This window comes from Lepidochelys kempii, chromosome 22 (assembly GCF_965140285.1).
Source record: "Lepidochelys kempii isolate rLepKem1 chromosome 22, rLepKem1.hap1, whole genome shotgun sequence".
Lineage (NCBI taxonomy): Eukaryota > Metazoa > Chordata > Testudines > Cheloniidae > Lepidochelys > Lepidochelys kempii.
The window spans coordinates 22,349,513-22,373,953 of record NC_136401.1 but is presented as its reverse complement, the minus strand read 5'-3'; the positions used below and the strand labels follow the sequence as shown (position 1 = coordinate 22,373,953).

The 24,441-nt window shown below is 48.3% G+C and overlaps 1 protein-coding gene across 2 annotated transcripts; it reads right to left on the bottom strand.

Moving 5' to 3' along the window:
* Positions 1–660: 660 nt before the first annotated feature.
* Positions 661–14,805, bottom strand: CD3E (CD3 epsilon subunit of T-cell receptor complex). 2 transcript variants are annotated; one of them, XM_073320840.2, is made up of 7 exons: positions 14,725–14,805; positions 13,842–13,958; positions 12,275–12,298; positions 5,253–5,456; positions 4,046–4,198; positions 3,181–3,227; positions 661–2,772 (listed from the first exon to the last, which is right to left on the bottom strand). In XM_073320840.2, exons 2-7 carry the CDS (start codon positions 13,888–13,890, stop codon positions 2,716–2,718), a joined length of 534 nt encoding a protein of 177 aa, XP_073176941.1. In that variant the 5' UTR covers positions 13,891–13,958; positions 14,725–14,805; the 3' UTR covers positions 661–2,715. The 2 variants fall into 2 exon arrangements, with proteins under 2 accessions (XP_073176941.1, XP_073176940.1); XM_073320839.2 differs by lacking the exon at positions 14,725–14,805 and adding an exon at positions 14,075–14,144.
* Positions 14,806–24,441: the final 9,636 nt, after the last annotated feature.

Genomic DNA, 24,441 nt, shown 5'->3' with positions numbered 1-24,441 from the left:
CTCGACATGTAGGGCTTGCAATGTAAACCCAACTGCACCTGCCTCTGTAACCACATCCTCCAGGCCAAGCACACTGATTCGAGGCTCGAAGCTGGCTGGGTGCTCACTCCTCGCTGTGCCGAGACACCAGGGCTAAACCACAGCCCACCCCAGTTACTGCTCTCCAGAGCGATGTCTCCCCTCTGAGCAATAGAAAACTGACTCTGCTCAGCCCTGGGCTAAGCCAGACACTGATGTCTGTTCCCAGCCACCCATGTGGCTCTCGGGAAAAGGACACAAGTCTGAATCCCACTCCCCACATCTGTCCTGCCACCTTCATGAAACTGGATCATTTTAACTCAACTGGCTTTTGAAAATTGTTTGTTAAATTGAGTGTAAGTGACCACAACCTTGTTTATGTTGCCCCAGGCCTGACCTGCAGCCCCCAGCTATTCCAGCCCTACCCCCAGCTCTGCTGATGACATCCCTCCTCTAGCCTGGCTATTGCACTCCCCTGTTTGCTGTCTACCCCTCATCGCACTGCCTAGCCCTGGGTGCCTTTGTACACTGCTGCCAGTGCACCTCAGGGGTGACCCCAGCAGCTTTTGCAGTCCCGGGTCTTTCCTGCGCAGAGGCCTCTGAGCAACAGTTGTGTTGTTAAAGAATGAATTGGAAACACCCTTCCATGCAGATCCAGGGGCAGAGCTCTGCCAGTTTATTGACTGCATAATGCACTTTTAGAAATACTTGCATCATAAATGTTCAAACAGGCCTTTCTCAATACAGACAAACTCGCCATCTTGGTAACAGACACCATTGAGCCAGGACGCAGCCTGAGAGCCAGAGCTGAAACAGAAGAGGGAGGAGGCAGCAAGGAAGGGGGTTGGAGCAAGGTGAGCCAGAGGAGACTCACTCAGAACACGGGGTTTGTACAGCCCTGCCGGGAAAGTCCTCACACAGTTACTAGAAAATGCTCCTATTTCTAGATGTGGTTTTGGCCCACGCTATAGAACTGAAACAGGAATGGGGGTCCCTGCTATAGAATTCCACAGGCTGAGTAAAAATAAAAACCTATGGAAAGGGTCTCATTCTGTCTGGAGTTCTCTATGGTTTGGGCTAATTTCTACACAGCCCTATGGGTTTTGCTGCTCTTAAATTCTATAGGACTTCTCCAGAGGGAAAACGTCCTGTGGTTAAGGTACTGGGGGTCAGGAGCCCTGAGGTCAGTTCCTCTGGAACTGGAAAACGGTGCCAGTCCTCTCTCACGCGTCTCGTCCCCCTGAGACAGTGATGGCTCTGGGGAGGGACAACGCTCCTCGGCAGAACCCAGCCCGGTGGGGCCCAGATCTTGACTGGGGCTTCCAAGTGCTACTGTAATTTACTAATAAGGGTTAAAGACTCAATCAGCCACTTAAGCACCCTACTGAGGGGCCTACAGATGACCTGCTTTGTGACAACGTTTAGAGGAGGCTGGGGGGAGAAGGGGCATGTGCTGAAGGGTCCACACGCCTTCTATTTAGGCCCCATACATGGCACCTTCCTGAGAGAACCACCAGGTCCTCCAGCAAAACCAGGCGGTGCCAGGTGTCCACTGCTGATGATTAAATCCCCTCCTTCCAGGCTGACTTTATCCATCCCAGAGATGCCAGGAAGGGCTCAAGCCCTGTTTCCCCCTAGGCAGGTCTCCGGAAAGGGGTGTTGGGGCTGTCTGTGACCCCACAGCAAGGACAGGCATGCTGAGCATGACTGGAAAGGGCAGCCAGAGCTGTGTTTTCAATGAACTGCTCTGTCGCTGCTGAGACAGGCCCAGGTGAGCATGACTGACAGACTCCACCTGGGCCCAAGGATCGCAGCACAGGGACTTACATCCCGAATGCTAGCGGTGGCCAGAAGAACACTGCAAAGCACAAGCTAGATGGGGACAGGGCTGAAGGAGGAATATGGTGGATGTGCACATGGCCACTTCTACGCCTTATGGCCCATAGTGACCATTGCATCTCCCTTTCGAGCCCCAGGGAATGTGGTGACAGCATCGTTACTATCCTGGGAAGGGAAATGGGAACTAATGTAAAACCAGAGGACCAGGAGAGAGCCAGCCAAGCCCCAGGACTCCGAGAGGGTCTACATGCACTACTTAACGCATCTCTGGGAAGCGGGTGAGTCTCTGCCCAAGTGATACAGATGGGGAAGCTGAGGGGGAGGGACTTAGCCACAATCACAGAGAGACTCAGTGTCAGAGCTGGGGTCAGAGCTCAGGTGTTCCTGGCTCCTGGGCTGGTGCTCAGAACACTGGACCGTGTCCCTCTTTGCCCTGGGCAGGAAAGAGGCCATCCAAGTGTCAGGACGAGATCAAGGCGCAGGGTGCTGGAGAGAAAAATCAAAGCATGTGACTGAAATAAATAAAACTGAAGAGTGAAAGGGTTTCCCCAGCAGTTTGGAAAGGGTGATCAGGAGAGCCCAGCAGTCCCAGGAGAAGCCCAAAGAGGAGAAAGCTACGGTTATTTAATGGGGAAAACCTCTTCTTCTTGTTTCTTTAGTCAGCGTCTGTTCCCTGGGGTCAAATCGAAGGCAGAAAGGAGGGTGTCCAAGGAGCGGCAGCGTCTCCCATTGTAGCTGCTGGGCTGGTCCCCAGAATGCACGGCTGCCCAGCACGGACTGCAGAGAATCTGTATCACATGGGACAGAAGCTGGGGGCCCCTTAGCTGCTCTTGTCCAACCTGCCATCTGCAGGGCAATTCAGAAGCCCCTGGACTGCAGCCCGGCATACACTTCCCGCTGACCCTTCCTGATGGGCTGTGGGAACAGGAGCAGATGTGAGCAACAGGCTCTTGTGTTAACATAGCACAGTGACAGCACCTTCTACAACTGGGCTCTGTGCCAGGGCTGGGGCTCCTCAGTGCTACCACCAGGTGTGACTTGGGTGCAGGGAGCATGCAGCTCTTGGTATGCACACTGTACCCTGCATGCTGTGATGATCCTTCTGTTGATGACTCCTTGTCGTACGGATAAATAACTACCCTTAGGAAGACACATGGCCCTGCTCTCAGTCACGCCTTCCCCTCCACCCAGGTAAAGCCTGGAGCTGGACCAATGCTGTAATTTCTCAGCTGTCATCATCCACCAAGAAGGCTGTGACCCCAATCCCAACAGTTCTGGAAAGGCCAAGAGCAGAGAAGGACCCCACCCTTTAGTTTCCATTACCTCATAGTCCGGGTTTGGCACAGGCGGGGGGCGCACCATCTTCTGGCCTGGAAGGCAAAGCAGGGAGAACATTCAGGTGGAAAACTACTGATCCTTAGTGCAGACACAGAGCTTCGCAGGCGTGACTCATCCCCGCGGCTCCGTGGGTGTTTCAGGAACAGGGCACAAAATGGCCACCGATTTTGGGGGCCCAATTGAGACACCTCAGCCCTGAGCACCTGGCCTTTGTCACACCCAGAACGCAGGACTGTCCTCCAAGACACAGGCCTCCAGCCCCTGAATCAAAGGACGCTTTGCCCGGGGTGCAAAATGCAGCGCCGCCAGCTCTTGGGTGTGCCGATGACTTGTGGTGTACGTCTTAGTGCCCCCACTGTGGGAATCAAGAGACTGCACAAGAATCTCAGCTTCCGTTTTAAAACAAGGCAGTTTCTAGCCCTCCTGGTTGCAGAGAGAGGCCTAAAAATGTGACCCCACCGATGGGCGCAGAGACAACCCCCCCACATTTCTCATTTAAATAAAATCTCGTGGTTTTTAAGCCAACTCCCTGAGATTAGGGCCTGAGTCGTGGTGTGAATGCTTGAGGGTGCTGTGCCATGATACTGCCAGGGAGGCGGCTAGAGCAGGCCAGCCCTTCCAGCCTGCCCTACCCTCCCTTTGCCTCTCTCATGGCGGCTTCACCACACCCTGTGCAACGGGTCCTGTGGCTGGGGCACTTTCAGCACAAAATGGCAGCTGCACCATCCCCACACGAAGGGCAGCCTGTGGTGTGGTGAGCAGCAGGAGGAGCCTGAGGTGGGCTTGACCCCAGCCCAGTTGAGGGTGCTCACGCGACTGATTCACAGGAGAGATTCGAATCAGCTCTTACCTCTTGGATGAACTCCGGCACTGCTACCGACTCGCCCCTTCCGGTTTTTGCTGAAGTAATAGACCAGGATCAGCACCCCGAGGGTGATGAGGAGATCTGCGATGATGACCCCGGCCACTGTCAAGACATCCAGCTCCTCACAGCTCTCGCAGACTGCGGTGGGAAGGGACAGATCAGGGGCTCAGCGAGAGGGAGAAGGGCAGAGCAAGGGGACCGCAGGAGGTGGGAGTCACAAGTCCCAGCCCAGAGACACTGCCGGGTAAATGCCCCATGTTTGGCCGGCCCAGACCTCACCCACTTGCTTTGCGTGGATGGAGACCACGCACGTCACAAAGGGAGCAAGAACAGTAAGCGGAGAAGTGAAGGGGGAAGTGAGAGACCTTTCTGTTCCCCCCTACACACGCCTCACCCTGCCAACACCTCTGGGGTGGCTGGAGCGGTCAGTGACTGAAATGTCCCCTCGTTTTTCTGCATGGCCCCTGGCAGCAGGGTGCAAACATCCCCGGGTTGTAACAGCTCATTCCATGCTCCCCCCACCCCCAGCCCTTTCTGTCTGTGCCGGAAAGAGCGCAGGGATTCTCGGGTTCCCTGAGCAGCTCCTCAGACACCCGAGACAGCGCATGGGCTGCAAGAAGCTTTGTCAGAATGGAGGAGAATTGATTCAGTTTCCAAGGGAGCCTGGGGAAACCGAACTGTGCCCTCTCCAAGCCTCCAGACCTGGAGTCTCCTGCCAAGATCCTGAAGGTTCAGGATTCTCTGAAGCCCATGAAAGGTCACTGGTCTTGGGGAGAGATAATAGTTTCACATTTATACAGCCTCTCCCATCCCAAAGCAGCTCCCAAGCTAGGCGTGTAAAGCGCCTTTGAAATGCAACCACCTCTGGGATGGAGGACACAGCAAGGGCAAAGCACACCACACAACAGTGCAGAGAGCGGTAACTTAGCCACACATCCCATGGCAAACACATACTCTTTTGAACAGTGCCCCATGGAATTGCAGTGTTCATGGGGGGCCGCCTGGACCTCAGAGCAGCTGAGTGTCGAAGTCAGTCCCAGCAGCGCCTCTGAAAATCAGGCCTCTGAGTACGTTATGGCATGTGAATCTTTCAGGCAATAAGGTCACAGAGTTAATCGCTAGCCTCTGTAGCGTCCCATGACATCTCATGTGCCTGCTTATTCGCATGGAAGAGGCGCTCTCTCCCATTTACCTTTGGCCTTCAGGTGAAGAAGTTTGGTGGGTTCGTTGTTGGCCTCACATGCATACTCCCCGTCGTGCTTGGAACTCTCGTACTCCTCAATCTCATAGATAGGATGTGCATTGTTTAGCTTCTGTCCCTCTTTTTTCCATATTACACCTTCTTCAAAGGGGCAAGTGAGAGTCACCTTGGTCTTAGAGATCACCACCGTGATTGCTGCAAAAGGGGAAGAAAGAACAACAGAAACACAGAGGTATTCAGTAAAACCAGTGCTTAAAATGGGCAGGACAAGGGGGTCCCAGACGCAGCAAAAATATAATTAACCATGGAGCTGTGTCACTGAGGGCTCACTTTGAGCACTGCCTTGTCTCTCGGAGGGACTTTGGGAATGGGATCGTTGGGTTAAATGGAAAACCTCTCACCTAGTTATTAGTTCGGGGGAAGTAGTAGTGCATAACACTCTTCGCATTCACAAGCAATGGCTTCATGAGCTAACTGATCACCATTATTATGTAATCAGTGGACTCACAAAGTTGAACTGGGAATTGTCTCTCTTGCGCACGAACGCTGATTTTGTCTGGGATTGTGATAGATGCCCCAATCTTTTCTCAGACCACTTTAAGCACTGAATAAACCTTGCTGGAATCAGCTTCTGTACCAAATGACTGGAGGAGGAGAGCTCATGTAACACCAATTTTTAAAAAGGGCTCCAGAGATGACCATGGCAATTACAGGCCTGTAAGCCTGACTTCAGAACCGAGAAAACTGGCTGAAACTACAGTAAAAAACAAAATTGTCAGACACATAGATGAACATAACCAAACTGTACTATAGAATCTTTATGGATAGTAATTCCATGCTCAAATAATAAGAATATAGCAGTAGGGATATATTACAGACCACCTGACCAGGATGGTAATAGTGACTGAAATGCTCAGGAAGATTAGAAAAGCTATTAAAATAAAAAACTAAATAATAATAGGGGATTTCAACTATCCCCATATTGACTGGGTACTCTGATACAGAAGAGCCAGAGAGCAGTGGTAGAGGGGAAATATATAAGCCTTAGGCTAATTAAGGTGTGCTTCCCTGTAGACTAGGGAGGGTTGCTACAGGTTAATTGGAGTACCTGTAGTCAATTAAGCCCTGTCAGGAACCTAATAAAACTCCCTGCTTCAGGTAGTCATGGGAGGAGGAGGAAGGAGAATAGAGGGGAGTGATTGGAAAACAAAAACAACTGAAGTAAGGCAGACCCTGCCCCAGTAGGGGAGGGAGACTTCATCTCCCAACATCTAAGGGCCAAAGGTTCCCACCCAAGGGGGAAGAGGGTAAGAAGCCGCTGGGGCTCAGGCTCAGAGTGAGGAGCAAACCCAGATCCCTCCCCTGCTTCCCTCCTCTACCACCTTCCTGGGCCACTATCTGGGACCTCAGTGGCCCAAGGGCAAGGGGTGGTATCTTAGCCCCTCTGCCAAGAAAAGCGCAGGACCCATCATATTAACATTGGTGGTCTTGCCACAGTACATACAATCTCAGAATGGATCAAGAGAAAGTTTCTTGACACCTTAAATGACTGCTTCTTGGAGCAGCTAGTCCTGGAACTCACAAGGGAGAGGCAATTTTTGATTTAGTCCTAAGTGGAGCACAGGATCAGGTCCAAAAGGTGAATATAGCTGGACCACTTGGTGATAGTGACCACAATATAATTAAATTTAACATCCCTGTGGCTGGGGAAACACCACAGTGGCCCAACGCTGTAGTATTTAATTTCAGAAAGGGGAGCTACACAAAAATGAGGAGATTAGTTAAAGAGAAATTACACAAACTAAAAACTACTTCCCCATGCTAATTTTTCACCTACTGTTACTCACACCTTCTTGTCAACAGTTTGAAATGGGCCACCCTGACTATCACTACAAAAGTTTTTTTTCTCCTGCTGATAATAGCCCTCCTTAATTGATTAGTCTCGTTAGAGTTGGTACGGCAACCCCCATTTTTTCATGTTCTCTGTGTGTGTGTGTATATATATATATAGATAGATATCTATCTCCACACACATATATATATCTTCCTACTGTATTTTCCACTGTGTGCATCTGATGAAGTGGATTTTAGCCCATGAAAGCTTATGCCCAAATAAATTTGTGAGCCTCTAAGGTGCCACAGGGACTCCTTGTTCTTTTTGCTGATACAGACTAACATGGCTACCACTCTGAAAGAAATTAAAAGGTACAGCACCAAAAGTACAATCCCTGCAAGCTGCATGGAAACTTTTTAAAAAGACACCATAAGAGAGGCTCAACTTAAATGTATACCCCAAATTAAAAAACATAGAGAACCAAAAAAGAGCCACTATGGCTAAACAACAAAGCAAAAGAAGCAGTGAGAGGCAGAAAGGCATCCTTTTAAAAAGTGGAAGTTAAATCCTAGTGAGGAAAATAGAAAGGAGCATAAACTCTGTCAAATGAAGTGTAAAAATATAATTAGGAAGGCCAAAAAAGAATTTAAAGAACAGGTAGCCAAAGACTCAAAAAGTAATAGCAAACAAAATTCTAAGTACATCAGAAGCAGGAAGCCTGCTAAACAACCTGTGGGGCCACTGGATGATCGAGATGCTAAAGGAGCACTCAGGGATGATAAGGTCATTGCAGAGAAACTAAATTAATTCTTTTAATTGGCCTTCACGGTTGAGGATGTGAAGAAGATTCCTAAACCTGAGCCATTCTTTTTAGGGGAAAAATCTGAGGAACTGTCCCAAATTGAGGTGTATTAGAGGAACAAATTGATTAACAGTAATAAGTCACCAGGACCAGATGGTATTCACCCAAGAGTTCTGAAGGAACTCAAAGGTGAAATTGCAGGACTACTAACTCTCATCTGTAGCCTATCATTTAAATCAGCTTCTGTACCAAATGACTGGAGGATAGCTAATATGATGCCGATTTTTAAAAAGGGCTCCAGAGGTGACCCTGGCAATTACAGGCTGGTAAGCTTAACTTCAGTACTGGGCAAACTGGTTGAAACTACACTAAAGAACAAAATTGTCAGACACATAGATGAACATAATTTGTTGGGCAATAGTCAACATGGCTTTTGTAAAGGGAAACCATGCCTCACTAATCTACTAGAATTGTTTGAGGGGGTCAACAAGCATGTGGACAAGGGGATCTCTCAAAACTGGGTGACTGGGCAACAAAATGGCTGATGAAATTCAAGGCTGATAAATGAAAAGTAATGAACACTGGAAAACATAATCCCAACTATATGCATAAAATGATGGGGTCTAAATTAGCTGTTACCACTCAAGAAAGAGATCTAGGAGTCATTGTGGATAGTTCTCTGAAAACATTCACTCAATGCACAGTGGCAGTCAAAAAAGCAAACAGAACATTGGGAATCATTAAGAAAGGGATAGATAAGACAGAAAATCTCATGTTGCCTCTATATAAATCCATGGTATGCCCGCATCTTGAATACTGTGTGCAGATGTGGTCGCTGTATCTCACAAAAAGATATATTGGAATTGTAAAAAGGTTCAGAAAAGGGCAACAAAAATGATTATGGATATGGAACAGCTTCTGTATGAAGAGAGATTAAAAAGACTGGGACTCTTCAGTTTCGAAAAAAGATGACTAAGGGAGGATATGATAGAGGTCTATATAATCATGACTGGTGTGGAGAAAGTAAATAAGGAAGTGTGATTTACTCCTTCTCATAACACAAGAACTAAGGGTCACCAAATGAAACAAAGAGGCAGCAAGTTTAAAACAAACAACAGGAAGTATTTTTTTCACACAATGCACAGTCAACCTGTGGAACTCCTTGCCAGAGGATGTTATGAAGGCCAAGACTATAACAGGGTTCAAAAAGAGAGCTAGATAAGTTCATGGAGGATAGGTCCATCAATGGCTATTAGCCAGGATGGGAAGGAATAGTATCCTGAGCCTCTCTTTGCCAGAAGTTGGGAGTGGGCGACAGGGGATGGATCGCTTGATAATTGCCCTGTTCTGTTAATTCCCTTTGAAGCACCTGGCATTGGCCACTGTTGGAAGACAGGACGCTGGGCTAGATGGATCTTTGGTCTGACCCAGTATGGCCATTCTTATGTAAACCTTCTCAATCCCAGAAACCACCTTTTCCAGCTCACTGGCCAATCGGAATGTAGATTTCAGAAGCATGCACACTGCGTGGAATAGCTCTGATTAGTGAAAATGGACTGTGGGCGGGGCACAGGTAAATGGGGCTGGGGAGAGATTGTTTGCCCGTGGACCGGAATTAGATGGAGAAAAATTAAAGTTGGAAAGAGAGTGAGTGCGACTGCTGCCCCAGGGGAAAAATGCAAATGGAAAAAGGGGAAATAATTCACCCCATTGTCTACCCATCTGAGTCAGCTGTGACACTGTTCTTAGACTGTGAGCTAGTCAGGGCAGAGACTGGTGTCCTATGCGTATGTGCTGAGCACAGCCCAAGAGGGTTCTGCTCCTAAATACGACCTGGGTGCCACCCCAGTGCCACTATTATATAATATAATACTTAGCTCTTTCCTCTGTAGCTCTCAAAGTGCTTTACGCAGATCAGAATCAGTATCCCCATGTTACAGGTGGGGAAATTCAGTAACTGTTGTTAATAATAAGACACCCCGACTGACTGCAAAGGAGCCAGGTGGAACCCAGTATGCAGGTATAGTTTTCTGGATCTGTATTTTTAAAAAGAAGAAGTAAAGACATTCTCTATGATCCTACACACAGAGAGACAGACACACAGGTAGGGGCTGGCTCAGGGCCCATTGGAATCAATGGAAAGACTCCCCTTGACTTCAGTGGCTTCTGGGTTAGGCCCAGACCACACTTGCATGCTCACACTCATACGGGCGCTTAGATAAATGGGCATATGCTTTTAGTGGTTAAAGACGCCCCATTCCTTAGATTCTCGCTGAGCGGTTAGAAATGGGAGGGTCAATATTAGCAGCAGCACTTTTGAGATGTTTATTATGGCTAAAAACATTGATGGTAAAATCAACTTATGGTTCTTCCACACCACGGTGTCAGCTGCAAAAGGAAAACAACAAACGCTATTAGCAAATCTGCCTCTCTCCTTGGTTCATCTCTTTAAAAATATCCTTTCCCTTATTAGTAACAATCTGCCTCTAAGAAGTAAACACAAAACACTAATCAATAATAATGCTGCTTTGAAAGCCAAACTCCTGGGTGCCATGCAGACATTGGAAAACAGTCCCAACAGCATTCATGTTTTAAATCCATGTTATCAAACTTCCCAATCCTAGAAACACAGACAAAGATGGGATGGGGATGAAGGCAGGAAATAGTGTTGGAGGCTAAAAAACCCAAGGAGCTACTTAGAAGACTGGGCACTTGCTCTAATCCCCCCACCACTGCTTCCAGGTCTGTAATTCCTTCTGTCCTTTGCTGCCCCCCAGTCTTTGATTTTGTAACAAAAACGGAAACTTTCTCTCTTTGGTTCCTACACTGTTCCCTTTGTACCACAAATCACAGTGTCAGAACACCAGTGTGGCACCGTTTATTTTAGCTGGCCATACACCAGTGATCAATCCTGTTTCTCCATGTGCCTCTCTGGTCTCTGCAGGCGCGTGATCCTGCTTGGATGGCACTAAAAATGATTACTTAACCATTAATTTTAGCTGATTTTTCAAGTCAGTGTAAACAGCACCAATGAACTGATAGGGGATATTTCCGGTCCTATAACAGTCACCAAACTGAAATGCGTCTCCTTGCAGTTTAGCCCTCCCTTGGGAGAGGTTTTGAATTGCACCACGCTTGTGGGATGCTTTAGAAATGCGGAGGTGGCTAAAGCAGATTAGTGAGGCAACGTTATTTTAAACCAAAGCTGCGTCCCCCCGGCTGCCCTTTTCAAAGTGGAAAGCGGAAATGAGGTGCCTGGTTGCTGTGAAAAGAAATGATCTGGTTAATTGCAAGGTGTACATGCAATGACACAGCGACGGTGCAGCACGGAGACAGAGGCTCCTGGGGGTCTGGGCCCCGAGCCTGCAATGAGAACTGCAGGGCTCTGCGTGGTTGCATGGGTTTGCCTGCTGCAGGATCAGGGCCTTAGGTTAGAAATGGTTTTGTTTAACTCTGTAGAGCAATTTGTGAGTGTGAGGAACTCCACTGAAATCCTGAAGCTACAGCCACGTTAAAACAGTGCTAGGGAGCGGGTCAGAATCAGACCCACAGTGTGTACCAGAGACACTAGACAAAAGAAAGGTGCATAAGCCAATAAAAGAAAGATCCGTGTTCCCATCGGTGATTACCCTGTCCTCGTGTATGGTTTTAGCCAGCACTTGCTTTACAGAGGCTGCGAGCTCACTCTCACTAAAGCTACAGAGATGAAATCCCACAGACAAAACCATTGATTAGAGGCGAAGGTGATCGGCTGCTTTATCCCCCCACAGAACGTTGTTTTAGAGAAGGGGAATAAATACAGGGGCAGTAACACAAACCGATTGCGACCCTGCTCCTAAATACGGCCTGGGTGCCACCCAAATGCCACTATTATATAATATAATACCTTGCTTTTTCCTCTGTAGCTCTCAAAGTGCTTTACGCAGATCAGAATCAGTATCCCCATGTTACAGGTGGGGAAACTCAGTAACTATTGTTAATAATAAGACACCCCGACTGACTGCAAAGGAGCCAGGTGGAACCCAGTATGCAGGTATAGTTTTCTGGATCTGTATCTTTAAAAAGAAGAAGTAAAGACATTCTCTATGATCCGACACACAGAGAGACAGACACACAGGTAGGGGCTGGCTCAGGGCCCATTGGAATCAATGGAAAGACTCCCCTTGACTTCAGTGGGTTCTGGGTTAGGCCCAGACCACACTTGCATGCTCACACTCATACGGGCGCTTAGATAAATGGGCATGTGCTTTTAGTGGTTAAAGACGCCCCATTCCTTAGATTCTCGCTGAGCGGTTAGAAATGGGAGGGTCAATATTAGCAGCAGCACTTTTGAGATGTTTATTATGGCTAAAAACATTGATGGTAAAATCAACTTACGGTTCTCCTGCGCCACGGTGTCAGCTGCAAAAGGAAAACAACAAACGCTATTAGCAAATCTGCCTCTCTCCTTGGTTCATCTCTTTAAAAATATCCTTTCCCTTATTAGTAACAATCTGCCTCTAAGAAGTAAACACAAAACACTAATCAATAATAATGCTGCTTTGAAAGCCAAACTCCTGGGTTCCATGCAGGCATTGGAAAACAGTCCCAACAGCATTCATGTTTTAAATCCATGTTATCAAACTTCCCAATCCTAGAAACACAGACAAAGATGGGATGGGGATGAAGGCAGGAAATAGTGTTGGAGGCTAAAAAACCCTTCAAAACCCAAGGAGCTACTTAGAAGACTGGGCACTTGCTCTAATCCCCCCACCCCTGCCTCCAGGTCTGTAATTCCTTCTGTCCTTTGCTGCCCCCCAGTCTTTGATTTTGTAACAAAAATAGAAACTTTCTCTCTTTCCCCTAATGTCAGTTGGTTCCTACACTGTTCCCTTTGTACTACAAATCAGTGTCAGAACACCAGTGTGGCACCGTTTATTTTAGCTGGCCATACACCAGTGATCAATCCTGTTTCTCCATGTGCCTCTCTGGTCTCTGCAGGCGCACGATCCTGCTTGGATGGCACTAAAAATGGTTACTTGACAATTAATTTTAGCTGATTTTTCAAGCCAGTGTAAACAGCACCAATGAATTCATAGGGGATATTTCCAGTCCTGTAACAGTCCTCAGGGTGATCAGCTGCTTTATCCCCACACAGAACTTTGTTTTAGACAGACGGAATAAATACAGGTGCAGTAACACAAACTGATCATGGCCAAAGAGAACCCGAACTCTTTCAGTTTACATCAAAGCCAGCAACTGGCGTTTGCCGCTCACAGGCAGAGTGGCTCCAGAGTTTATTTTTAAATTTCTTTTGCCCATTTCCCAATGAGCATATTGATCTAGTGATAACACTTACACATGCTTTGTCTTTCATCTGGTTACCTCAACACACACTAATCAGTTAACCCTGACAATATTCAGGGGATACTATTATCCCTGCTTTACCCATTGTGAAGCTGAGATCTAGAGAGTGAAGCGACGGGCCCAAGAGCACACAGCGATTTAATATAACAGCAAGCAGTAGGACAGGGGAGTCCAGATTCCAGAGCACCCTGCTGCCCAAAGCACTGCCCTTCCCGTACCCTTCACCAGCCTGTTCAGACCATTGGTGAGGGCTTGGGAGTTTATTGAATTTGCTGATAAATAACGAGGATCTTCTCAGCAACTGACTTCTCTTTTAAAAAAGAATATAGAATGAAGTGCCTCAATTCCCTCTCTCTCGACTGCTCTGATTCTGCAGGGTGTGATTCCTTGCTCCATTGCCCCTCACGTCACTGCTAGTGGGGGTACATTTCTCATCAGCAAATGGCAACTTCAGTTTTACTGTGAGTCTTTGTGGCTGTGTAAGAACACCTAGTTGCTGGTGCTCCGCGATGTCCATCGGCACGCCAATACCCTCCTTGCCTGAGCCCTTGGGGGTCACTTTTCTGATACCTGGTGGTCTCTAGACATCTGTACTCACCCACACAGAGCAGAAGCCCCAAAACAGGCAGAGCAAGCTCTAGCTTCATCCTGGCGTTCCCCGCACTCCCTCTCTTTTCTGTCCTTTCCAATCAGATTGGCATCACCCAGTCTGGCTCTGCAAAAAGTAAGAACACAGGAGCTTTCAAGTTTCTGTTTATGAGAAAGAGGCCTGGGATTGTTTCCCAGAATTGGATCTAACAATCAGTTCAGCGGCGCACGGAGGAGACTCACTGTTTCCAGCATAACATGCAAGCAGCTCAGAGAGACAGCAGATGTCTATGATAAAAAAAAAAAACCTGCCAGGAAGTGCGGAGGCTCGAGATGCCTACATTTCCGAGTGTCACTGAGAACACGAGGGGGCTGCTGGTGCTGCAAGCACCTCGGTGACTCTCAGGCCAGCCCAGAGAGTGTTCTGGAGAAAGGAGCACACACAACCTGGCCCCAACAGATTTGCTTTCAGAGTCTCCCACCATTTTTAAACAATATTTTCTGAGTTAAGTTCAAAATGTTACAGTTAATTTAGCAAAGTGACTGCAACAAACATAACCACTAGACAGGCTGCAAGAAATGCAACAGCCAGCGGCAGACAAACACACCTTGTGCAACGAGCATAAAATAGCCTGTAAGCTCTTCAGGGCAGGGGCTGCCTCTGCCTAAGCTATGGGTTTGTACGGTGCCTAGCACTTTGATTCCTGCCCCTTGGTGCTATTGCAAAAAAACCACACCAACAATGGTGACAATAATACAAAGAAACAGGTGTTCAAGTGCTGTGGTGACAAGTGGGGTACGGAACTGCAGAGAGAAACCTCAGTAAAGGGGAGCTGAATAACATGCCTGGAACCAAGAAACAGATCAGAACAAAATTAAATGGAGTAACTCACTAATTCTGAGGCTTTGGTGCTGGATTTACTCTGCTCGAGGCCCCTCTGCCAGCCTGGGTGCCAGCTGTGACGGTGTTTTTGTGGTAGGGAAGCCACTAGGGACTGGATTGCACCTACCAATTTTATTTCTCACCAGACACCAAGGAGCCATGTGGTGGTGTTCAGTCACTGCAGGCCTGGTTTGGAACCATCTTTGTCTCACGGCCTGCGTCAGCTTCTCACCCGGACATCTCTGGGCTTCCTGCCACGCTGTCCCTGTGGGTAGAACGTTCTCCCTGTCTGCACTGGAGAGGCCACTTACCCTCCACGCTATTTGCTGCTAGAGCTGGAGGAATTACCTGAGACTACCGTAACCATATATACGCCTTCCCAAGGCCTGTCTATTGGCCGGTCTGTCTTTAGACAGACACGCTCCTTGGAGCAAGGTTTCCGCCTCTAAAGAACCCCGTGTATGGTGGCCTGTGCCAGAAGTAAATAAATAGTTAGTTATAATGCTGAGCTGTGATGTGGTGGGGCAGGGCTCTGTGTCCATTTCCCCAGCTCCTGGCCTGCCGGCTGATTACAGAATGAGAAGATGTACCTTGTTCGTCACACCGGAAAGTTCAGCATGAGCTGGGGATAGCGGCTCTTCTCCCTCTAGGGGTGGAGTTCGTGACTAACAGAGCGGCAGCTCCTGGCTGGGAGCAGAAAAGCAACAAACTTGGGCCCTGGTCATGCATGGGGGTGTAGATAAGTTTTGTATTTTGAGGCTAGAGTTAAAAAATAATATACTAATAGCTCTTGAATAGCGCTCCAATGAGCAGTTTTGTACCAGATTAAATTTGTTCATTTTTAACAAAGTGAGATAAAGAAACTTCTGTTCCAAACACAGTGTTTCCTTTATTTACTAATGCAACCCCGAAATAGATTTTGGTTTTTAGCTCCCTCAATTCCCTGTTGTCTATGCATATGATTCAGCTGGATCTCCTAGTGACAGCCCTATGGTGCCTGAGGCAGGGCAGGGGAAGGGGATAAACATCGAATCTAGGGTTGCCAACCATCCAGAATTGTCTGGGAGTCTCCAGGAATTAAAGATTAATCTTTGATTAAAGATCATGTCAGGTGATGAAACCTCCAGGAATACATTCAACCAAACTTGGCAACCCTAATCAGATCAGACCCTCAGTGACTCCTCACTCCAGCTGCCAATAACCCTGTCCATGGAAGCAGGGACCGCCCCCGCTTCCAAAAGAAGGGAGACTGGAGAACACGGTTGAGCCAGCTACAAGTGAAATGTCCTGGCTGATGCTTTAAATGAAGCTTCCCCAAAGTGCATCCATATATCTGGTGCTGATAAAATGATCATTGATGAACGAGCACACAGAGGGGGAGGAGAACGCTGCATCCAGTAGACATTGTCCCTAGTGCAGGATTCAGGGGCTCAGCCTCAGGAAAGAATTCCAGTGGGTTATTTAACATGCATCAGTTATTTTTCTAACTGTAAAGAGAAAAGGAGTACTAGTGGCACCTTAGAGACTAACCAATTTATTTGAGCATAAGCTTTCGTGAGCTACAGCTCACTTCATCGGATGCATTCAGTGGAAAATACAGTGAGGAGATTTATATACACACAGAACATGAAAAAATGGGTGTTATCATACACGCTGTAAAGAGAGTGATCACTTAAGATGAGCTATTACCAGCAGAAAAGGGGGGGAGAAAACCTTTTGTAGTGATAATCAAGGTGGGCCATTTCCAGGAGTTAACAGGAACGTCCGAGGAGCAGTGGGGGAGTGGGGGTGAGAAAAATAAACATGGGGAAATAGTTTTACTTTGTGTAATGACACATCCACTCCCAGTCTCTATTCAAGCCTAAGTTAATTGTATCCATATGCGACAGCTCTGACTTTGGTCCCTGTGACAGTCTAGGACTCAGGAGTGTCAAGGCTGGAACTGCCAATCTACTCCAAACAGGAAATTGTTTGACTGTTTTGTTCATTGTCTCACTTTCACTCAAGTAGCCCAGTGTGGGATTTCAAAGCAAGCCTATACTGTATTTTCATTTGGTATTTATACTTCTGTTGCAAACCTGAATTTATATTTGCCCATTTCCAGTAACATTCATTTTTCATGTATACAGGGCCAAACAGCACCCAGCGCCAGAAAGGGGGTGTTGGGATAAACCCCTTCTCCTGTAAAAGCTGCCAAGGGCAGCTGGGACCTTAGTTTGTAAAATCATGTCCAAAAGACCCCCACACATTAAAGAGTTTGGAAGCTAGTTTATGGTCTGCCTGGGAGGGATAGAGCCAAGCAAACAAAGCCAGCATTGGAAGCTGTGGTTTTGGGGAAGTTGAGATGTCTATGTGCAGGTGGGTGGATGGCTTGAATTGTCTTTTGAAAAAAATCCCTATAGGTGGAAGCTGCATTTAAACAGATATACTGGGTTTTATCATCCATGTAAGAGCCACACAATTCCACCAGGGGGAGGGCGCCTACCTCTTCAACATCCTCTCTTCTCCTCTGTAGCATGCTAGGGCCCAGGGAACTCACTTTCTTTCCAAATTTGGACATCGCAAGGGAGCAGAGTTCTCCTCCTCCAAGGGTTGGGGAGAGGCCAATCCTCAGGGTATGCAACACTACAACAGCAGTGTAGACGCTTCCTGCAGCGAAGGAGGGGGTTTCTCCGTCACTCTGGTAAATCCACTGTAGCTAGATCGACTGAAGAATTCTTTCTTTGACTGAGCTGTGACTATAGTGGCGGGTAGGTTGAAATTGTTCACAGCTCTGAGTGATGTGGCTAGGTTGGCCTAAGTTGTAGGTGAAGCCCAGGCCTTCGACGCTGACCTTGTCACCCTGACATTTCCCCTCCTTGCTAACACTGGTGCAGCTACACCTTTGGGGGTGTTACTGGGGGCAAGGTGCCAACATCTTTAGCTGTCGCCGGGACCTGCCCCAAACAGAGTTACGTGGTACGGGCTTCAAACATTAGCGCGCTCTCTGGCTCCCCCTGGTGGCGCTGCATGGGTGCTGTGAGTGTTCAAGGAGATTGTAAGGAAAAGGCTAGGGTAGACACACCTCTAATGGTGACAGAAGCCAGACCTGGGGATGTATCAGTTCATAATCTCCTCTCACAGCCCGTTCCTGTATCTGGTTTTGCTCCTCCTCCCAGCAGACATGCCCAGCCTCCAGCCCCAGCTGGCTGGGGGAATCCAGCTCAGGTTATTCTTTTTTCCTGGAAATTCATTATTTAAAGGCTTCAGGTAACTATGACTATATTGGGCTTGCATTACATGTAATGAGATGCTATTTGTGGCTAGTGGAAATTTTATTTATGCCATCTTCTTTCAAAAGAGCACTCAGGGCTTCTCTTTAACCAGCGGTGCCTGGGGCGTGATCCTGCTCAGACATGCCGAGCCAGCAAAGGAGACATTGTAGATTAAGAATGGACTCTTCCCATAATCCTCCAGCCAGGCCCAGCCGCCCCCATTGGCCCAGGATGGCTGTCCATGATATTAACACTGTGAATTGCCTTTATTGTGAGTACAGGCAGGTAAGCTAAACTCCTGGCTTTCAGCTCCACAGGACACTGTGCAGGCTGCTGGAGGTTAATAAAAGTATTGCAAGCGTCATGGAGTTTAGGGCCAGAGGGACCACCAGATCATCTAGTCTGACCTCCTGTACGTCACAGGCCACCAGCACCATCCAGCACCTGCACACTGAACCCAACAACAGAAATGAGACCAAGGCATTACAGCCCCCAGGAAACTAGACTATTACATGCCACAGGCAGAGAACAGGAGGGACTGAAGTGCACCAGTGCCCAAGGTCTCTGCAATGGCAGGGAAGTGGGATACACACAGATAATCCTGGCAAGTGACCCGCATCCACGCTCTGCAGAGGAAGGTGAAACCTCCCCAAGGTGCTTGCCAATCTGACCCAGGGGGAAATTCCTTCCTGACCCCTGCTATGGGGATCAGTTAGACCCTGAGCATGTGAGCAGGAACCAGCCAGCTGAGTGCCTGACAGAGGACGCTCAATGCCACCTCAGAGTCGGGGCCCTCCCTGTTCTATATCCTATCTCCAGCCATGGCCATCCCTGATGCTTCAGAGGAAGGAGATAAATCAAACAACAATATCCAGAATACAGTGTGGGTAGGGAGAAATCCTTTCCTGACCCTTGCAGGTGGCCAGCTAAAGCCCTGAAGCATGAGCTTTTAGGCACATGAGACATAAACTGGAAGTGAGCCACAGGACTGCTGAGCCCCACCTCTAACATCACAAGCAAACCTGTCATACAATCACACTCATAAATTTGTCCAGCTCTTTCTTAAAACTAATCCGTTGTTTGCCCCCAACAACTCCTATTGGGAGGCAGTCCAGAACCTCACCTCTCTGATGGTAAGAAACCTTATAATTTCCAGCCTGAGTTTGTTCGTGGCCAGTTTATATCCATTTGTTTCTGTACCAGCACTGTCCTTTAGCTTAAATAGCTCTCAGTCTCTCTGGTATTTACGTCCCTGATGTATTTATAGAGAGCAATCAGATCCCCTTTGAGCCTTCTTTTTTCGAGGCTAAACAGGCCAAGCTCTTCTAGGCTCCTCTTATAAGACAGGCCCTCCATTCCCCTCATCATCCTTGTAGCTCTTCTTCACACCTATTCCTGTTCAAATTCTTCTTTTTTGAGCATGGGTGATGAGAACTGTGTGCAGGACTCCAGATGAGGTCACACCAGTCCTTGTGCAATGGTATGAATACTTTTCTAGCTCTACTGGAAATGCCTCACCTGATACTGCCTAGCATAGCATTTGCCTTTTTCACAGCCCCATCACACTAGTGGCTCATAGTCATCCTGGGATTGACCCTGTGATGGGGTGTGTACCCCACACAAGCCCTGAAGGGGTTACTGTGGGCCTGAGAGGCTAATTAACATACCTGATTGGAGAGAGCAGTTAATTGATGTGAAGCCCAGCTGGGGAGGGGCTGGGTCATAGTCATTATAAAGCCAGGACCTTTGCAATAGGAAGGAGCTGTGTGATGAGGCTGTTGCAGCAAAAATCAGCCAAAGATAAAAAGAAAGGGTCTGTAGTCACTCTGTGGGGAGCAAAAGAGGTGGGAGGCACCAAGGAGTCAGAGGGAGGAGACTTTAACTGCCAGCTACTGGGTCCCTGGGCTGGACCCCAGCATAGAGGGAGGGCCTGAGTTCCCCTGATAGCCCATGAGGAATGTGGGGTGAAACCCGTGGTGGTATGGGGTGTGAGAACCGTGGAGCTCAGAGACTGAGGCAGGACTTGCTGTAAGGTCATTGGACTGTAGCTTGCTTGGACCCTGTTATACTGAAGTGTGATCTAGCCAAAGGGCCAAGTTGTGGGAAGAGAGACCACTGCCATGATGGCGTGACCGTCAGCAGGGAGAGCTATACAGTGAGGTAGCAGCTATGCTGTGCCTGGTCCCAAGGAGATGCTCTGGTGGTGAGTGAGCCTCTGTATGCCCACACCCCGCTTCTATCACTTCCAGCTGATGAGCCCCCAGCTTGTAGCAGCGATTCTTAGTTAGGCCTGAAGTGCCTGACCTTGTGCTTTGTACTACTGAATTGCATCCTGTTTCTGCCACCCCAGGCCCTCCAGACTTTCCAGTGTAATATTCTGATCCTCCCACCTTGGTCTGATCAGCAAACTTTGTTAGCACGTGCCTACTTCTTGTGCTGGGGTCATTAATACAAATATTGAATCAGCTTGATCCCCTACACAGTTCCTTGAGGAGCTGCCCTATTAACCCCCCTCCAGTCTGATCATTCACCTTTCAGCACAACCCACTGCTCTTGTCCCCTTTACGGTTCTTGTACTGATGGTCTCTGACAGACAGGGATGGGCTGGGTGTGTTTGTCAGCTGATGGGATCAAAGGCTGGCAGTGAGAGGACATACTACTGTCAATCATTAGGCCCAGGTTGTCAGAAAGGTCACTGATTCTTGGGAGCCCAGCTTGAGACCTCCTTGGGCTTGACTGTCAGAGGGGCTGAGTACCCACAGCTCCCATTAATCTTAGCTGGAGCTATGGGTGCTCAGCACCTCTGACTGGTGGCACCCCAAACCAGGGGCTGCTTTGGAATATGGAAAGAGCTATATGGATGCCATCTATTAAGGTATAATGAGCCCTGTTGAACTCGGGGGGGGGGGGCAACTCACAGTAGAACGAGGAGGAGAACCCCAGTGTCCTGCTTTACAATTCCTTGCTTTCATCACAAGACCCTGCTCCCATTTGAAAATGATTCATGTGGCTGAGCCCATGTGGAGTTCTTGGGACCTGCTCTTGCTAAGTGAGCAAAGAGACCGACACCAGCACTGCAAATGTATGGCTGAGTCTCACCCGCCTCTCAGAAAATGCAGGAAGAGCAGGGCTTTGGCTTTCATGGTCTGCAGAAAAGGTTGGTTAATGTTGGGGCTTTTGTGCTTCTTCCTTCAAAGTGTGAATTAAAGACTTCGGGGCTGCCCAATGCGGGCTTCTGCCCAGGAACAGAAGCTGAGAGGGGGGTGAGGAGTGGGTTAATCATCTGCCATTGCCCAGCCTTCTCTGAAGGCTCTTTGTTGGTTTGAAATTCAGTCTCTTGACGAGTCATTGTCTCCTAATCTGCCTTGCACTCTTTATCTGTGGGACATGCCCTGCTTGCTGGAGACCTGCCTGGACACAGTGCCAGGATTTCCATACTCTGTTTTAAATGACTTTTAATGTTGCAGTCAAAGGCAGTGGAGTCCAGTTTCTTGAAGGAGCAGGGAGCCAGGAATGAGGATTCCTGGGCTCTGTTCCCAGCTGTGGGAGGGCAGTCAGGCTGAATTGTTTGAGCAGGAGCTGATTGGTTGTCTGCATGGACATTAAAGATCCCACTGGGCAGTTTTCATAAGAAGAGAAGGGGTCTTGCTCCAGGATCCTAGGTCTATACATCCCATCCTTCCCACTGCTGTGTTCCTAGTTGCTATGCTACACCCCAGAGGTGGCTGCATTTCTGTGATGCTGTCTTCACAGGGTTTGTAAAGTGCTTGGGTGTAAGGTGTTATACAAATATTGACCCATCCTTATAATCAAGACACTAGTATGTTTTTCTTTCTCTGGGAACAACTAGAGAAAGCTACATTTCCAGGGACATAGTGCAAAAGCATCAATTCCCAAAGGAGTGTGGCTTCTAAGAGGGGTCACCGATTATCTCATGCTGTCCACACCATGGTTCTGTTCATGCCCTGCCCAGTGCTCCTCCCTGCCTATGTGAGCCCAAACATCTACTCTGAAACCACTACCCTGTGATTCCCCCCTCAAAAGGGGAAGCAAGACTGTGGAATGGGAGCGGACTGCCTGCTTCTGCCTGGCAAAAGTGAAGGGTTAAAAACAGAAGCCTGTTGCCAAAGTGCTGCAAGTTCAGGCCTGACTTCAAGCCACGTTCCTCTGCCCAGTAATTCTAGACCGACCTGCAGCTGCGTTAGGAGCCGAGGTTCTGTGGCTCTGCAGAACAGACATGAAGGATAACGACTGGCCCCCTCCGGCCCGTCCTATCCCCTGAGGTGTCCCTGCACATAATCAGCTCACCCACTCGACAGGTTGCTCCAGGTTGGGGCATGGCAGCAGCTGTGTTCAGTTTCCCCTGCTGCTGCCTAGGCTGTGAATTGATGACTTGAGTCTGCAAGAACAAACTTGCATGCATGTGGGTAAAGCTGGGCCTCTTCCTCTTCCCTGGCGCACACTTCCGCACACCAGCAAGGGCTATGCAACACCTATCAAATTCCATCCTTTGGCACAACACCCTGGGCACACCTGGGAGGCCCTGCATGGCATGGTTGCTGAGGAGAGCCATATATGTACTTTAGACGGACACAGGCCTGGAAGGGCTCCTTGGGACTGCACCTCAAACAGTAGATGGGGCACAGCCTGCCCTCCCTGACCCAGTAGTGAGTGGAGCATGTTTAGGATCATAAATAACCTTTGGCACTAATATAGCATCTTTCCTCCCAGGGATCTCCAAGCATTTCACAAATAGTAATCAACTCCCACAATCCTCAGAGGCAAGTCAACAGGATCTTCCATTTTAGAGGGGAAACTGAGGCACAGAGAAGGGGAGTGACTTCCCAAGTTCATACTCTCAGCTGCAGTGCAGGGAATAGAACCCAGGAGTTCTCGTGCCTGGTCCCTTGCTCTAAGCAGTAGATGTGCTCTCCATAGTACATTAGAGCTAGGGAAAGGGTTTCCCCTTTGCTGGTTGTCCTCTTTCCTGCTCTGTTTCCACTCATGCTCATTTTCATTTCACCTTCTCCAAGGCCTTGCAGAAACTTTTCCCAAGCTTTGCAGCTCATTATAAAATCACTACTCTGTACTTCACTTGGGCTCCCTCTCCACTTCCTACGGCAAACAGGAGCCAGGCCATTTTCACGTGCCCTGTTCCTTCCAGCTTGCTTCTGCACAAAACACTCCTGTGTGCTCTGTCCCCGGACTTGACTCATAGCTCTTGTGTGCATGATGCACCTATTCAGCCACAAACCATCTTCAGCACATTTTCTGAGAGTGACTTAAACTAAGAGTAAAAAGAACAGGAGGACTTGTGGCACCTTAGAGACTAACAAATTTATTTGAGCATAAGCTTTCGTGAGCTACAGCTCACTTCATCGGATGCAATCAGTGTTTTCCACAAAAGCTTATGCTCAAATAAATTTGTCATTCTCTAAGGTGCCACAAGTACTCCTTTTCTTTTTGCGAATATAGATTAACATGGCTGCTACTCTGAAACCTAAACTAAGAGTGTTTGCACTGCAACAAGGATGGTGGCAGGAAACAAATGTCCCATCATGCAAACAAACAAAAAAACCCAACAATAAATGTGGTTTGTAGACGTGAAAGAAGTGGAGAGACTATTCTCAGAATAGCAACTGAGGGGAAGTCTGGTGACATGCAGTGCAGAGTGGACTGGACAGGGACAGGTTACTCTTTGAACTAGAAATGTACAGTGCTTTGGGGGAGGTAAAGGACGGCAGCCCTCTAGACCAGCTATGCTGTTGGTTTGCAGAGGGTGGGCTGGGCACATGGTGCTGGGATTCTCTCTTTGTTTCCAGATGTTCAGTTGCATAAAAGTTTCAGTCATTTCCAGCCAGGATGCTAGAAAATGTTGATGAGGAGGTGGGGGTGTCCCCGGGAGAACCTCTTTATGAGGATGTGGTTCCTACTATGGAAAAATCTGAGAGCCCCTGCTCCAGTCCTCTCATTATCAACCTGCCTAGTCTCCTGGCTCTTGCCTCTTGTTCTGTCTTTTCGGGGAATGAGTACATTATGGCACAGGTGCCAGACAGGCAAGGTTTCCCTCGTGCTGCCTCTGGCGATGTGCCTGAGCACTGAGCTAAAGGGGCTCCCCCTTGGAGTGAGAGGGGAGTTTGGTCTCAAGGTCCATTCAGTCCTGTGCCTGTCAGCAAGTCAGTGCCAGTCGTGACTGAGATTTCTGCCCGCCGTATGGATGATTGTGCACTAGGAACTGGACTGAGACATCCAAATGTTTTCACACTGGCTGTAGAACATCATCGAAAATTAGGATTGGAAGGGACCTCAGGAGGTCATCTAGCCCAACCCCCTGCTCAAAGCAGGACCAACCCCAACTAAATAATAATAATACCATATATAATAATCAGACAGTAACAACTTCTGGTCCCAACCACTGTGAGTTGGAAAGTGATTTACGTTCCTCTAATACTAACAAGAGGGGAATTAGAGTG